The sequence below is a fragment of the Centropristis striata genome, chromosome 6 (assembly GCF_030273125.1).
Source record: "Centropristis striata isolate RG_2023a ecotype Rhode Island chromosome 6, C.striata_1.0, whole genome shotgun sequence".
NCBI lineage: Eukaryota > Metazoa > Chordata > Actinopteri > Perciformes > Serranidae > Centropristis > Centropristis striata.
In genome coordinates, this window is record NC_081522.1 from 39,021,983 (window position 1) to 39,038,947 (window position 16,965).

At 36.1% G+C, this 16,965-nt stretch overlaps 1 protein-coding gene across 4 annotated transcripts in view; it reads left to right on the plus strand.

Annotated features, from left to right (window-relative positions):
• mfge8b (milk fat globule EGF and factor V/VIII domain containing b) overlaps positions 1 to 15,121 on the plus strand; it is a 52,304-nt gene extending 37,183 nt beyond the window's left edge. For 2 of the 4 annotated variants that reach the window (XM_059335336.1, XM_059335338.1), the window contains 5 exons: positions 368 to 523; positions 1,499 to 1,643; positions 4,855 to 5,057; positions 6,377 to 6,532; positions 9,911 to 15,121. In XM_059335336.1, the coding sequence (XP_059191319.1) occupies positions 368 to 523; positions 1,499 to 1,643; positions 4,855 to 5,057; positions 6,377 to 6,532; positions 9,911 to 10,054 (804 nt within the window). In that variant the 3' untranslated portion in view covers positions 10,055 to 15,121. The remainder of the gene's footprint in view (positions 1 to 367; positions 524 to 1,498; positions 1,644 to 4,854; positions 5,058 to 6,376; positions 6,533 to 9,910) is intronic. The other 2 variants (XM_059335337.1, XM_059335339.1) reach the window with 1 other exon arrangement.
• Positions 15,122 to 16,965: the final 1,844 nt, after the last annotated feature.

A 16,965-nucleotide genomic window follows, 5' to 3' on the forward strand; every position in this document is an offset into this window, starting at 1 on the left:
AATTCTGAAATGTACATTATTTTTCAGTTTTGGTTAAGCTTACCTTTTTTTATTTACCTCTGGCAGTTCACCACTTACCTTTGTACCCTTTCAAGCTGTTCATTTGACTTGAACTGCTTGAATTTCAATAAAAAATGGAAAAATTGGTGTATTCTAAAACTTTTGACCGGTAGTGTATAAGGGAAATTCAACTTTTTTTTACTGACAAAAGTGTTTGTCATTCATGATGCGTTCAAGGACCGAAGTAATGTGAAAATCTGACCATAATTTCACAGCTTTTATAGCTTCTAGCCATGATAAATGGTGTTTATTTAGAAAGTACAAACTAAAAGCCTGTCTAATGTTGGCTCTCTCTCCTGTCTGTCAGATCAACATGCAGAGGAAGATGCGGTTCACCGGCATTGTGACTCAGGGAGCGAGCCGCATGGGGACCGCCGAGTTCATCAAGGCCTTCAAGGTGGCCTCCAGTCTGGACGGGAAGACCTACAGCCTGTACAGGTCGGAGAGTCTGAGGAAGGACAACGTGAGGACACACAACACACAACACACACAACACTTTAAATCAGGGGTGTCAAACTCTGGCCCGCGAGCCAAATTTGGCCCCCAGTGTAATTTTATTTGGCCCTCAAGGCAATACCAAATTATTATATTATTATTGTAAATGAATGACATTGATGTGTTTTTTATTTTAAATTTGATTTTGCATGTCTGCACTATTTAGTTATATATTGTATATATTATAAGCGTTGCTGGTTCCATATTTAATGTTAAAGTTAAACATGTTTGGTATATATTAAAAGGTTTATTTGTTCAATGTTGGCCCACGATTTTATTCAAGTTTTACATTTTGGCCCATTGTGTATTTGAGTTTGACACCCCTGCTTTAAATACTGCAGAGGGAATAATGAGACTTATTGATTAAAGTCAGGATACATCAACCCTAACACATGTCACTGAGCTTATAAATACAGAATGTAACCACCAGAGGGAGCTGTGACTAAACAAACACACACACTTCACTGAAGCTTTACTGTGACACAAACAACACCTTTAAAACAGAGAGAGGCGTTATATTATTGTATATTATATGGATAAAGTTCAAGTTTGCTCCAAAAGAAATGCAACAAATAAGTTCAGAGAGCTAAACAAGGAACAAAAACTCTGCTGATCATTTTTTAAGTCTGATCATAATTGTTTTTGCTTGTGTGTTTATAAGGGGTTTTCTCCAGGGTATTTTTCTAAGTGATTGTTTTTTATCTGTGTAAACGAGGTATAATGGCATTAAAGTTGAGCCAGAGTTTATCTTAAACGGTGGCGCAGGCAGAAATAATATTTTTGGTGGGCCAGTACAAAAGTGAATGGGCCATCTTTTCCCAAAAAAATGACTCATAAAAACTTGACAAATATAGGCAAACTGGAAAAAGAAAGACTATTTACTTTGCAACATTATGCATTACATCCCTTGTTGAATAAAATCCTCCCCTTCCTGTGTCTGTAGGTGTTTGTTGGGAACGTGGACAACGACGGCACCAAGACGAACCTGTTCGACCCTCCCATCATCGCCCAGTACATCCGCATCATCCCGGTGGTGTGCCGCAAGGCCTGCACCCTGCGCATGGAGCTGGTGGGCTGCGAACTCAACGGTAAACTCCCAAAAAACACACACACACACACACTGTGTGTTCTCATGTTGTTCTAATCTGTCTTTACGTCATTCTGACTCCAGGTGGGACACTTTGTCCTCCAACAGCCTATAAACCATCTTCTTGTTTCCTCTCTAATTATTGTCAGGCCTGCTCTCAGTGATTGATCATATTTCAAAGGATTATTCAGAGGATCGCTCTGCTGAGTGACTCTGAATACAGATGTGCATGTATCAAAACCATATGATCATATTTTACTGTAGTCACACTGTCAGACGTGACTCAGAGATTATTTCTCTCCTTTGAGTCGTCACATTTCTCTTTATGTGACGCCAGCGTGGTTCTTCAGAACTCGCCGGCCTCATTAAGTGTCCAGTGTTCTTCTCTTTCTTTATGGTTGATTCGTTCATCAGATCTCTGTCTCTTCTGCTCTCATCAGTCCTTCCTCCCAGTTTGTGCATGATCTCAAAATGTCTTTATTTGAGACTTTTTCTGTTCTCAGATCACAGCCTGCATGCATCAGTCTGAACCTTTTCTAAACACACAGAAACACTTTTTTTAGTGCGTTCACTTTAACCCTTTGGAGTTTGGGGCTGTTTTGTCGGTTTTGACTCCTTTTCATTCAGCCTGTATAAACCACTTAAAGATCTATACCATGAGATGTTGGTATCTGTAGCAGAAAATACTTCTTGACTAAAAATAACGAAGCGAGACCTTTTCTTTCATGTTCAGACGTTCTTTAGAGAAAAATAAAGAAGAGCTAAAAACATACAGCGTGTGCGTTCATGCCGTGGATCCACATTTCTGGCTAACACAACAAACTGACGTAATCAGGTACTTTACGTCTGCCCCTAGAGCATCTTGGGAAATGAAGTCTTTTTAATGTAACTCCAAATCAATGAAATGCAATGTAGTCTCTTTCTAAACACATATTATACACGTGAACTGTTTTTAATAATATTACTGTTAACTTATATTTTAACCTGTATTAACTTATTTATTCTTTTATTCAGACAAATAAATTCTCAACAGTATCATTGTTTTCAGCACAACCTCACCTATATGACCTGATTATTATTTCATTTTGACTTAACTGGATCAACATTTTGAACACCAAAAAACACGTAAAAACACACACAAAAACACATAAAAACACACACAAAAACACACATAAAAACACACACAAAAACGCATAAAAACACACAAAGAAATTACAAAGAACACAGATAAAAACACAGAAGTTACAAAAAACACACAAAAACAGTAAAAACAAAAGATTGCATTAAAAATGCTGAATGCACACTGCAAAATTAGAAAAATCTCTGCAAAAAAAAGTGTTACTTGTTACTACACTTGGTCGAGGTGTTTTTTACCTTTGCCGAAAAAGGGTTGATGCATTAAATTGGACATGGAAACTTGTGTAAAAGCCAAAACTTTAGAGTTGAGCTGACAGCAGGAAACATGCTGCTGAACGTTGTTACGTTGTGACATCATGAAGAAGTCGAGCTCCGGCGCTCTCATGGACTCCAGAGGGTTAAAGCAAAATGACATTTTCTAGAAGACAGTTTGAAGGTTCTACAGTATTAAGTTTGGTACTTCAAACTTAATTCCTCCTAGTGAATCAGCTGAAGCGTAACATGATGTTATGAACGAATGTTGCATAAGCAGCTTGATGATTCTGTGCAGTTCGAGTGCAGCTTGAAGGTTTTTCATGCGTCTTTGACCCTGTGTTGCTCTGACCTGCATGTGCAGCTGCTTCACTAACTCACGCTCATTAAAGAGTCTCTTTTAGTCTTTAAGGATTATACAACCAGCTCCACAAGTTTGTTTCCACTTTGCGATTGGCTCTCTGCTCGTACTCATCATGTGAAACGATACAGAAAGTAGGAAAAAACGGCAAACTTGTGGAGGATCGCTGTTTAATCTGATGGTGGTTCACAGATCACCAGACCTCATGTTCTACACTACAGATCTGTAGCTTTTAATCCATATAGCATATTGAATGTAGAGGTGGAGTGCTGTGGCTCTGATTGAGGTTTAATAGTGTTTAATAGTACTCTGGACACAGTTGGACTTGGATATAGGGGTGTGCCATATTGTATCGTTCATGATTATACCAGTATCATTTTTTTATGAGTAAAAAAATTGCATATCATGATGTTGGCAACATTCCTACTTCTTGACGTAGTGGCGTAAGGGTTTCCATTGATTACCTAGACTGTGGCGGCCTCGCTAAACACATGCAGCTTTCAAAATAAGAGCACAGCGTGTTAACAGAATCCACCACAGAATTTAAAGGCAGACTGTCAAAATAAGATGCCTTAAATAAAACATAGAAGAACCTTTATTCTCTTTTAAAATAACTAATTAAAATATGCAATGATTAAGGTAAGACAGTGATGGAATAGTGGCATTAGAATGTGTGAGAGGCATCAAATTTGGGCTTTTATGAAAAAAATGTCTCTAGTCCACACAGTCTGGCTGCTCCATGTCCTAGTGGAAAGCCCTGTTGACTGTGAAAAATGTTATATGAGGTGTTCGCTTACATTTAGCTCTCAAAGAGAGATTGATCACATTGTACTATAAAATGTACAATGTTTTCTCCCGGAGGCCCCCCGGGCTCCCTAGATGGTTATTTTTATTATTTGCTAATACTCAAGAGTCAAGAGTAATTATTTTGTATTTGACAACTGTTGAGATTTGCACTTTACACTACATTTAGATTTATGATTGATTTTTATTTTGTTGAACGTTTTTTATTTATGTATACAGACTATATTTTTCAGTATTTTGTAATATCGTCAAGAATATCATTATCACAAAAATACCTTGAAATATCGTGATAATCTTTTAGGGCCATATCGCCCAGCCTTACTTGGACAGTTCCTCCTCTCAAATTATCTGATGGAACAATGAAAAGAAAACTCACAACGTCGGGCGAGTTTAATGTCAACTCCAGCATGCTCCTGCAAAAAAAATATGCTTAGAGTGGAAAAACGCTCCGAAAGGCTTCAGTCTGGCTCTGAGCTGTCCATTCATGGCTTCACCTTCACCCGTCTGCCTCGTCTCCGTCTGCATCATCATGTCTGTCTGCTGCTTGGTGTCTCTGGCTGGCCTGGTCGTCCCCTGTCTATCATACTCTCTCTCTCTTTCCATCCCTCTCCTGTCTGTCTGTCTGTCTGTCTCTCTCCGCCTGGTCTCACCTCCACAGTCTACTCAAACACTTCAGGTTGTTCGGAGCCGATGGGTATGAAGTCTCGTCTGGTGTCCAACCGCCAGATCACGTCCTCCAGCTCCTTCCGTACCTGGGGCATCGAGGCCTTCACCTGGCACCCTCACTACGCCCGGCTGGACAAACAGGGCAAGACTAACGCCTGGAGCGCCGCCACCAACAACCAGTCAGAGTGGCTGCAGGTGGGACACTTCTGCAATGTCACACTTTCCGGTGTTTACACAGTCATTTAGAATAAGATCTCCACTACCAGTGTAGCTATAATTGATTTCTACATATTTAACAATCTACATGTGAAATTTTATTACTTACATGTCTAATTAGAATATGAAAGTAACTCTGATGAGAGAAAGCAATAAGAACGATTGGGCGACGATCTTAAAAATACATCTGTATTTTTACTGTTCTGTATTTTATTGTGAAGGACAGAAGTATGGTCCTGGTGTGTATACATTAGGGTTGTCACGATACTAAAACTTTCAACTCGATACCGATACTCAGGAAAATATTCCATACTCGATACCATTTTCGATACCACAAGGATAAAAACAAAGACCCCGAAATTTAACAGAAATATTTTTAACAACAAGAAAAATGCAACATGTAAAAATGAATAGAACCACAGGTTAAATATTTACAATAAAAAACAGTTGTGCAAAAAGAAACTGCAACTATGATAACAAGCTTCAGGTCTGAGGTAGTGCAAAAAATAAATAAATACAATAAACAATAACAATTGGAACAATTTTTTCACACTTTTCAGTCGCCAATATTTATGTAAACTTATTAACTCTATGCTTATGTAAACTGACACTGTGTCAATTAACTTAATATGGGCATACTACGTGCTAGCTGCGGCTAATGGCTAATAACAACACGGCCAACATTAATGCGGGCCACCGGCCACGATAACATCAGTAATAGGTCAGTTTGAAACAAAAGACACTAACCTGTCGAAATTCACTGTAAAGACTGTAAAGGGTGTCGGTCCTTAGATGTTTCGCGGGGAGGTATCGATACTTTTGAAAATGAGTATCGTATCCGGATACAACGTTTTAGTATCGATTTCTTTTTTGAGTATCAATACTTTTGACAACCCTAATTGATAACGATGGTTGATAACGGTGATATTTATTGGGCTTACCCTGAAACATCCAATTTCCCCCGAAAAACTCAGCAGCCCCCATTGTTTAATTGTTTTATTGTTCTACAGTGAGGAGTTCAAGTGTCCGATGTGGGATACAGTTAGCGCTAGGCTAATTCACCAGCGTTAGCGTCCTTTAGCCGACTCTGGTAAACGTACACGGTTAAAACAATATACGGTTCAAAAGATAAGAAGTTAGACTTTAGTTTCACACCATTTAATTTAATGGAAGCATAACATGATCATTTATATTAGTAGTTAATGTGAAATTTTGATAGAATCTTAGCCGAAGGGTGTCCCATTTGGGATCCAGTTACACTACTTTAGTTGGTCTAAAGTTTCTCTCCGTGTCCTCAGGTGGATCTGGGCTCCACCAAGAAGGTGACCGGAGTGATCACTCAGGGGGCCAAAGACTTCGGCTCCATCCAGTTCATCACAGCCTTCAAAGTGGCTCACAGTGACGACGGACAGACCTGGACCATCGTCAAGGACGAGACCACAAAGAAGGACAAGGTCAGTCCACATGGGACCTTAAACATGCTCACTAACGTTAGTTACATTATGGAAAAACCTAGAAAAGTGCAGATCTCCACCAGGAGTTGAGATTCTGCTGCTCAGATCCATCCAAACATTTTAGACGTTGTTTGCTGGTTGTGTTGAGCACAAATCATTATTTCAGACTTTTCACACATCGGCATCATGTTGGAATTATTCCAGCATCTTTTTGATCTGTTTATTACAACTACATCATATAAAAAATCTCTTTATTGTGTCAGTCAGCTCAGTCCTGATCATCCTGAACTCACAAAACAAACATTTAAAAGTAGTTTTCTTGTGGTCTTGTAGACAGATGTTGTACACATCTGCTTCATGCTGTAGTGTTATTATTATTTCAGCATCCTTGTGATGTGTTTATTACAGCGGTAGAAAAAGTATTCAGATCTCTTACTTCAGTGAAAGTACTCATACACCACTGCAGAATTACTCCACTACAGTAAAAGTCCTGCATTCACAACTTACTGAAGTAAAAGTACAAAAGTATCAGCATCAAAATGTACTTAAAGTAGAAAGACTCTTAATGCAGAATGACCCCACTCAGATTATATATATATATATATATATATATATATATATATATATATATATATATTCTAAATACATTATTGTATTGTTATTATTGATTCATTTATGTTACTTTTTATCAAGATAGGGCTGGTTTTTACCACTTATTATACTGTTATGGGGTTTAATTTAATAAAATGTCTAATCACTTTAAACTGATCATGTTTTTTATGTTAAATCTCGACCTGAAAAGTATCTAAAGCTGTCAGCTAAATGTAGTGGAGTAAAAAGTTCAATAGTTACCTCAAAATGTAGTGAAGTAGAAGTGTAAAGTTACATAAAATTTAAATACTCACCTAAAGTACAAGTACCTCAAAATTATAATTAAGTACAGTATTTGAGTAAATGTATTTAGTTACATTCCACCACTGGTTTATTAGATAAATCTGTTTTTTTGGACACAGTTCTGTCTGTGAAGATTATAAGGACATACTTTATTAAACTAAATATATTTCACTTTTATATGAATGAACAATATAGCCATAATGAGGCACAATTCATTGTTTTGTGTTAAAATAATATTTTCTATATTTTTCAACATATTTTTGATTCACAAATTCATTACCGTAATGCGTCCAGATAAAAATGTCATGGTTTCCCCACACTTATATACAATAAATATTTAATAAACTTTAAAAAAATAAATATACATTTGTTTAAAAATGTATAATTTAGCAGAATATAATCAAACATAATGGTTTTTAACAATGTATAAAGAATAAAATCTGAATGAAAATTGATGATAAAAAATTGTTAGATGTTACGGTAATGATAGAATTGTTTGCATTAAAATATGTGTATATTTTAATAAAATACATGTTGGTGATACCAGCTACCCTTGAGCATATTTAAGTGCTTGCCAAAGAAAAAAAAAGAAAAAACCTTTTGTTGTCTTTTTATTTAAAAATGTGTTATGGTAATGAATTTTGCTCACAGTGTCTCTAAAAATGTCAGAAAATACTTACATGTTATAAAGGGTCAAAGAAAATATGTATTCAATGCTTTTTGATTTTTGCTATGAGCTGTACCATGTTCATGAGAATCACCCAATGTGATCCCGCAGTTAAACTCTCGCGGCAGAGAAATAAGCAGCACGAGGTTGTGTGATGTGTAAAATAATAATAATAATCACTGATTTAGAATAAAAACATCTTTGTGGATTTTGGAGGTAAAAAGTAAACAAAGCAGACTTTTACAGATGATTGTTTATTTGTTTGGTCTGATGGAAAAGTTGAGTTAGCGTCTCGTCTCGACGCCTGAAGAGATTCTGCTGATTGACTTCTGGACGCGTTTATAACTGAAAACAGAGAAAAGTCATCCAGCTGCCAGATGTTGAGCTGCTGCAGCCAAACGACTCTCACTGTCTTAATCAATGAAACATTTATGCTTTCTGTTTATTAACTGAATCCAGCTTTTATGGGATAATGTTTGAGTTTGTTTCTTTTTCATGATTTCTTTCTGTTGTTTATTTAACTCGATGATTTTCTGTTTTTCCTCTGTACATTTCAGAGTTTTCGTGGCCTTTACTCTCATTTTATTGAGCCGGAGAGTGTTTTTTAATGTCCATATGCTCGTCGTTACTCTCTGATTCTTATCGTCAGCCACAGGAAATATAAAGTTTATTATCATGCATCTCTGCGGTCCATTCAAAGCCATTTAATGTGCTTTAATCAGGAGAAGTCATGTTAGACGTTTATGGCAGGAAGTGTTTTATTCTTTTTTTTATATACTGTAACAGAAAGAACATGTTACTGGAGGGAATACCAAATGTTGGACACAGTGATGATTTCAGAAAGGAAATCACTGGCAGATATTTTGTCCAGTTATCAGACCTTTCTGTTCCGAGAATCACATTTAAAAAGCACTAAAATCACATTCAGCACTGATCTCCACCATGTAGAGCAGGAGTCTAATACTCAAATTACCTGGGGGTCGCTGGAGGCAGTATCAAAATGACCAAAAAGAGACACAAAATGACCAAAGAAGACACAAAATTACAAAAAAAGACACAAAATGACTGAAAAAAAACACTAAATTACTTTAAAAAGACACAAAATGACCATAAAAGAAACAAAATTACAAAAAAAAAAAGTCACAAAATGACAGAAAAAAACCCTAAATTACTTGAAAAAAGACGCAAAATTACCAAAAAAGACACAAAATTACTAAAAAGACACAAAATGACTGAAAAAAAACACTAAATTACTTGAAAAAGACACAAAATGACAAAAAAAGACACAAAATGACTGAAAAAAGCCTAAATTACTTGAAAAGACACAAAATGACCATAAAAGAAACAAAATTACTAAAAAAAAAGACACAAAATGACAGAAAAAAAAACTAAATTACTTCAAAAAAGACACAAAATGACCAAAAAAGACACAAAATTACAAAAAAGACACTAAATTACTAAAAAAGACACAAAATGACTGAAAAAAACACTAAATTACTTGAAAGACACAAAATTACAAAAATACACAAAATTACAAAAAAATACACAGAATTACCAAAACAAGACATAAAATTATTTATTATCCTGATGTATGTTCTTTAATATAAACTGCAAAGAACTAAAGAAAATTCAAATACATCCAATAGAAACGACAAAACAAACAACCACATCTAACTCCAAAAGATGGCTTCTATTCCATATCTTCCTCAAGTGTTATTGTCCATCCGTGGAGCATCATTAGATAACGTGTTGATATTGGATGTTTGAGGCTACCAGCTGCTCTGATCTGTGCTCTGATTGGCTCTTTTTCTCTGCAGATCTTCCCGGGAAACAGCGACAACAACGTCCACAAGAAGAACATCTTCGAGCCTCCGTTCTTCGGACGCTTCGTGCGCATCCTGCCGTGGGAGTGGCACGAGAGGATCACCCTCAGGATGGAGCTGCTGGGCTGTGACCTGTAGCTGCTCCTCCTGCTCCTCCTCCTCCTCCTCCTCCTCCTCCCGTCTCCCTCCTGAGCCACACCTGCACTGCCTTGCTCTCGGCCCTAGGGGGCAGCAGACACCAGAGTAGCACCCTCCACCCTCTCTGAGCTCTTTGTTCGTTTCCTGGACTGATCACTCCTCTTTTTTTTTTCTCCACCTGAACCAAATCTGTGATCATTTCAATAAACGAGCGTCTCTCCTCTCCTCCGGGGGTCAGGTTGTAATCTGCTCCCTGAGGTCAGGGGTCAGGGGTCACGGGACCGCTGCTGGATCCGTTGGTGCTGCCTAGACTCTGATCCCAGATCAGTTCTACCTGGAACACTGAACCTCCAAGACCCGCGGCTGGTGATGTACATAAGCTCCACTTGACAGCTTACACACACACACACACACACACACACACACACTCACGCTGCATTTTTAGTCTGCACCAAAAAATAATCTGATCGATTTATTGGCCAGGAACCTTTAAATCTGCTGAGAGAGGTCGTACCAAATTGTTTAAAAAACAATTTACGTGCAAATTTGCCATATTTTCTTTCTCTTAAAGGGTTAATTCACCCAAAAATCAAATATTTTTCCTCTTTTACCTGTCGAGCTTTTTATTAGTCTGGATTACTTTGGTGAGATTTGCAGAGTTTTGGAGAAAAGTCTGTCTTCTGTCCAGTACTGAGCTCTAGATGTTTTATTTTCTTTATTTGCACATTTAAAGAAAAAACATGGAAAAAATAAATAAAAACAAAAATAATTATAAATAATATAGAGAAAAAAACCTCACCTAATAGAAATGGAAAAAAGAATATGTGCACATGAATAAAATGAATAAATAAAACAGAATAAAAAATAAAATAACAATCTTAATGTCTGATCACATTTGATCTTGTGATTTAGCTATTAAGAAAATAGCTCAGCTCTAATTTGACGTAATGCCACAAGACTTGTTTTTAGTAGAAAAATGTGAGCAAAATAATAGACATTTCTGTTGATTTTTTCCATTTTTCTGCCAAATGCAATATTTCCTGTTATACAATCCTGGGTCCAAAAAAGTTTAGATGTGTAAAATGTAAAGAATAATAAAAAATAATCCGGTTTAACACAAAATATCTTGTCAGTGAATTGAATGTGTCAAAAAAGATAAAAAAGAATGATCATATTTTGTTTTATTCACATTTTAGACAAAGTCCCGACTTGTTTGTAATAAAATAAACTTCTTCATCTGATATCTCCGATTCTCTCCACTCACCAGAACAAACCAGATTATTTATCAGCTCTGCAGGTCAGAAGAATAACTTTATTATTTTGGATGGTTTGCCCTTTAAAACAGAAATAAGAGCGCGTGTGTTTCAGTATTTCTGATATTTCTCTGCAGTTTTCACAGTAAAATCCTCAGTTCATCTGTTTAAACTGCTTCAGATATAAACTATTCACTATTTACACAGATCCTCATTCTGACTAAACGTGTTCAACTCATCCAAACTTTAGTAAACTCTGATCAGAGTAAAGTCATCAACAACCCTCAGAGTTTTGTCTCTGCGGCTTTCTGTAGAAAACTTTTGCGAGTTTATAGCAAACAGACGAAGCAGATGAAAGATTAATGACACACATTAAACGTGGTGTGGATGAAGCGTCTCAGTCTAACAGATGTGGAGGAGAGGAGACGCCCTCGCTGACAGACAGACAGGAAGTTACAACAAAGCATGAAACCAGTCTGAGGTCATTGTTGATTGAAGGAGAAGACGCTTCTCTGTTTCTGCTCTTCAGGAACAAATAATAGAGACGGACTGAGATTTAAACACTGCTGACGTGACGTCTTAACCCTTTGATGCACAACAACATGGTCTAAAGTGACCCAATATATCTTAATACATTATTTTCATCATTCAGTATTCCAGGTTTTCCTCAACTTGTTTTTTTTCTTTCATCATACATCCTAATTTAATGTTTTCCTTTATTCATTTTTTAATAAAATCCCTTTTTGTGTCTCTATTCTAATGCTGAACATGGGTGAAAAATGACCCATATCCATTTTTAGCTAAGTAGCTTGCTAAGCTAACAACTTAGCTAACTTCTTGGCTAAGTACCTAGCTAAGTAGCTTGCTAAGCTAACAACTTAGCTAACTTCTTGGCTAATTACTTAGCTAACTGGCTTACTAAGCTAACAACTTAGCTAACTTCTTGGCTAATTACTTAGCTAACTGGCTTGCTAAGCTAACAACTTAGCTAACTTCTTGGCTAATTACTTAGCTAACTGGCTTGCTAAGCCAACAACTTAGCTAACTTCTTGGCTAAGTAGCTTGCTAAGCTAACAACTTAGCTCACTTCTTGGCTAAGTACTTAGCCCTGCTAAAAGAACCTCTGTCGCTTCAGCAGAATTTGTCCTGTCTTTCTTTCGGCTTCGATGCATTTTTAAAAAAAAGATTAGCGTCATTTTGTGTACGTGTGCGCTGCCTAGGAAGTAATTGTTACAATTGCAAGCCAAGAAGTTAGCTAAGTATTTAGCTTAGCAAGCTACTTAGCCAAGTAGTTAGCTTTGTAATAATGCAAAAACGTTTTATCTTCATAAAGTATGAGAGGCAAAATGGAAATAATGATCTGTTGTTATCAAAAACAAGATATTTAAAGAATATTTGGAATATTCAATCATAAAATAAGTTCAAGATGTTGTGCATTAGTAGGGGTTAAAATATGTTGTGCATCAAAAGGGTTAAACTAGAACTTCTCAAGTCTTAAACAGTGTTAAAACGTTACGTAGAATTAAACTTTTTTTGTGATTTAGCAGCTTCAGACTGCAGTTCACTTTAAGCGGAATATGAATATGAACAGCTGCAGAAAAGGTGTTTAGTCTAAAACCAGATCAAACAGTAAATCTGAGGGAAATGATCTTGCTGCATGGACAGATAATTTACCTTGACAAGATTTCTTAAATTAAGATTATTAAATCTAGAAATAAGCATGTTGAACACTTAAAATAAGAAAATGAAAGAATGAAGCTGAAAATGAGCATAAAATCCTCTTTAAACAAAAAAAAGAAACGTTTAGTCTCGTCTAAAACAGTTAAAACGTTACGTAGAATTAAACTTTTTTGTGATTTAGCAGCTTCAGACTGCAGTTCACTTAAATATGAATATGAACAGCTGCACTCATGCAATTTGTTATGATAACTTATAATCAACAATTAATCAGCAGGTCTAATCAAGCAAGTGCAACAACACCAAACATAACAAACCTGATAAAATGACTTACTAGAAGTTGAGCTCAGCATCTTTTATTCCAGATTAAAACCTTCTGGAGCATCATCGGGCTCCTTCTCACCATATTAGGATGATAACAGCTGATAAACGACCATTTATTAGTGTGAAAACATCCATAAACAGCTGATCTGCACCCACGCCTTGAGAACTTCCTTTGCAAAGATGCAGCATCATTTTCTCAGAGAAGGTTTAAACGAAGTGTTTCACACAGATTCTGGTTAGAAAAAAGAAGAAAAAAAAGAAAGAATGAAGCTGAAAATGAGCATCAAATCCTCTTTAAACGTTTAGTCTCGTCTTTAACGGCTGTTTGAAGAGGAAATATTAAAAAAAAAAAACTTGTGGTGAGAGTTTTATCACCAGAACATCTTCACAGCTTCCGCTTCATAAACTTTATTTTTGTAGTTTTTTGCCAAAAGAATTATTGGAATGACGAGAATCAAACGACAGTATTAAATCTAGTTATTAATAATCTAATTATTGTGTTCATGACTGATTGGTTAGCTCCATAAACGGAGAGTAATTTCTTGTTCATTTTAATGCCTGGTGCAACTAAAGGTTCATTTGTTTGGACAAATATAATGATAACAACAAAAATATCTGATAAGAGTTTAATTTAAGAGCTGATATCTAGACATTTTGTTCCTTTTATTGGTAATTTTGTTTCTTTTTTGGTAGTTTTGTTTCTCTAGACATTTTCCATGGTTTTCTTGATAATAACCAAAATTATTATTAAAAAAAACATGTAAAATGTCTAGATTACCAAAAAAAAGAGATGCAAAACTACCGAAAAAAGAAACAAAATCACTAAAAAAGTTAATCAAAATTACCAAAAAAGGAACAAAATTACAAAAAAAGGAACAAAATGTCTAGATTATCTGCTCTGAAATTAAACTCTTTCTATTTTCTCTCCATAAACGGAGAAAACTTGTTATCATCTCAGGTCAAAGCAGATCTGCTCCTAATGTACAGAACACACACACACACACACACACACACACACACACACTCGGCTGTGCTTCAAGTTGTGTTTCACTTTTTTATGGCACTTTGGTGTTTTTGTGTTTTTGACATTTGAAATATCCCAAAAAAAAGCAGAAAACAAAAAAAAAAAACAGTATTGTTGAAGCGTTGAAGAACAAACTTATTCATTATTTCATGTAAAATAAATAAAAACTGATAAATAAAGTCCCGGGAGAATCCCTCGCTGTGGTTGTTTGGTGTTACCGTGTGACATTAATAATAATTAATGTGACAGAACGTTGAACTGAGATGTTTCTGTCGCTGGTTCGGCTCCGCTGATAAGAAAAAAAACAAATTAAATCTGATTTTTTACGGTTCAACTGGACACAAACCTCCATATCATCATATCACCCCCCTCCTCCACCCCGTCCCAGTAAACCTCCTCCCCCATGAATTATGAATTATGAATTATGGGCTTGTGCAATATTCTACTGTGTTAGTTTTGATAACAATGGATTTTAATCCCAGATCCTGTTAAATAAATGCATGAGGGGCCACGGAGAGGTTAAACACTGAACAATATTTCTTATTGTTGCAGACGTCTGCATGCTGAACTCACCATCGCTTCATTCTGTACATATCTCATACATTCAATCTCTTTAATTCATCTTTCTATGCTATTATTCTCTGATTTACTGACTGTTGACCTCACAGACTGGAGTTGAAGCTTTTTTTGTTGTTTTTTTTTAATTCCAGTATTGTGTTTCTAAGAGGATTTCTTTATGTTTTGGCCTTTGTATCTTTAAAATGAAGAATAAATAAAGAATTAAAACAAGTTTCAGCAGCAGCTCTTCTCTCTTCTCTGTGTCTCTGGATGGAATATTTAGTCGTGTTATTAATATTCTCATATTGCTGAATTAATGGAGGCTGTTTTCCATTTAAAAAGGTGGAGATCAAAAGACGTTTTGCCTGTTTAGCATTTTAACCCCCCGGGGGCCTAATCTGTCTGTAGACCACCACTCGCTCTTTAAAGGTCTCTCCTTCTCTCCTTATGTCCTTCTCTCCTTCTCTCCTTCTCTCCTTCTGTCCTTCTGTCCTTATGTCCTTATGTCCTCCTGTCCTCGGTACACTCTCTGGAGGTCACAACTGAATATATTCAGAGAGACGGTGAAGGTGAACTACAGGTCAACAGGGAGCAGCTGAGTTCACAAAACACCAAGAAACTTCACCAAGGACGAATTACTGTCCCACAAATAATCAGGATATAATTGTCTTTTTTTTTGGGTCATTATACGTCTTTATTTGGTCATTTTGTGTCTTTTTATTGGTCATTATACATTTTTTTTGTGTCTTTTTTTGGTCAATTTGTGTCTTTTTTGGTCATTTTGTGTCTTTTTATTGGTCATTATACGTTTTTTGTGTCTTTTTTTGGTCAATTTATGTCTTTATTGGTCATTATACGTTGTTGTTTTTTTGGTCAATTTGTGTCTTTTGTTCATTTTGTGTCTTTTTATTGGTCATAAGTGTTTTTTGTCATTTTTACCTTTTTTGGTCAATTTGTGTCTAATGGTCATTATACGTTTTTTTTTTTTTATTTATCAATTTGTGGGGGTTTTTGGTATTTGGGTCCTATTTTTGTCATTTTCGTCTTTTGGTAATTTTGTGTCTGATTTTGGTCATTTTACGTCTTTTGGTAATTTTGTGTCTTTTTATTGGTCGTCATACGTTTTTTTTTGGTCAATTTGTGTCTTTTTTGGTCAATTTGTGGGGTTTTTTTTGGGTAATTTTGTGTCTTTTCTTGGTCATTATATCCAGGATTAAATCCTGTAAAGTTTCAGAAGAGGGAGTTTTATGATGTTTTATCTACCGTAGGATCATCCAAGAGGCCACTTTATTATTTTTTCTCCACATGAAGAGAACTTTATCACATTTTCTCAGGTGGAAGGCACCTTAGAAGCCACATTTACACATTTTCTCCATATGAAGAGCACTGTATTACCTTTCTTTACTGTAAATGTGCCGTAGAGGGCATCTCAGAGGACACGTCATCATGTGTCCTTAACTAGAATTATACTGCTTCACATTTTCTCCACTGAAAACACACAATAGAGGATATTTTATTCACATTTTCTTTATCTGAAATGCACCATAGAAGACATTTTATTGTGTTTCCTATTCAATAAATGCACCAAAAAGGGCATTTCTTAATGTTTTCCCCATTTCAGGGCACCATAGAGGGCACATCTTCCACTGTAGAAGGCATTTTATCACATTTTATCTAATCTGGGAGCATTCAAAAGGCCACTTAATCAGATTTTCTCCACTTCTAGGACAACATAGACACATTTTCTGATGTTTTCTCGATCTTCGGGGCATCTTAGAGGGCACTTCGTCATGTTTTCTGTCCTGGAAGGTACAGTAGAGCTCATGTTATCATCCTTTATCTGCCCTCAGAATCCACATTATTACTGCATCTTGTTTTCTCCACTGAAGGAACCTTACAGAGCATTTTATCACCTTTTATCTACCTGAGGGACGTCCAGCTGCTGCTTTTATCTCACTGATCATCTCTGAGAACAACATTCACATTCCTTCAGGTGGACACAACAAAGACTTTAACCCTTTGGAGTTTGGGGATATTTTGTCGATTTTTGACTCCTTTTCATTCTGTATAAACCA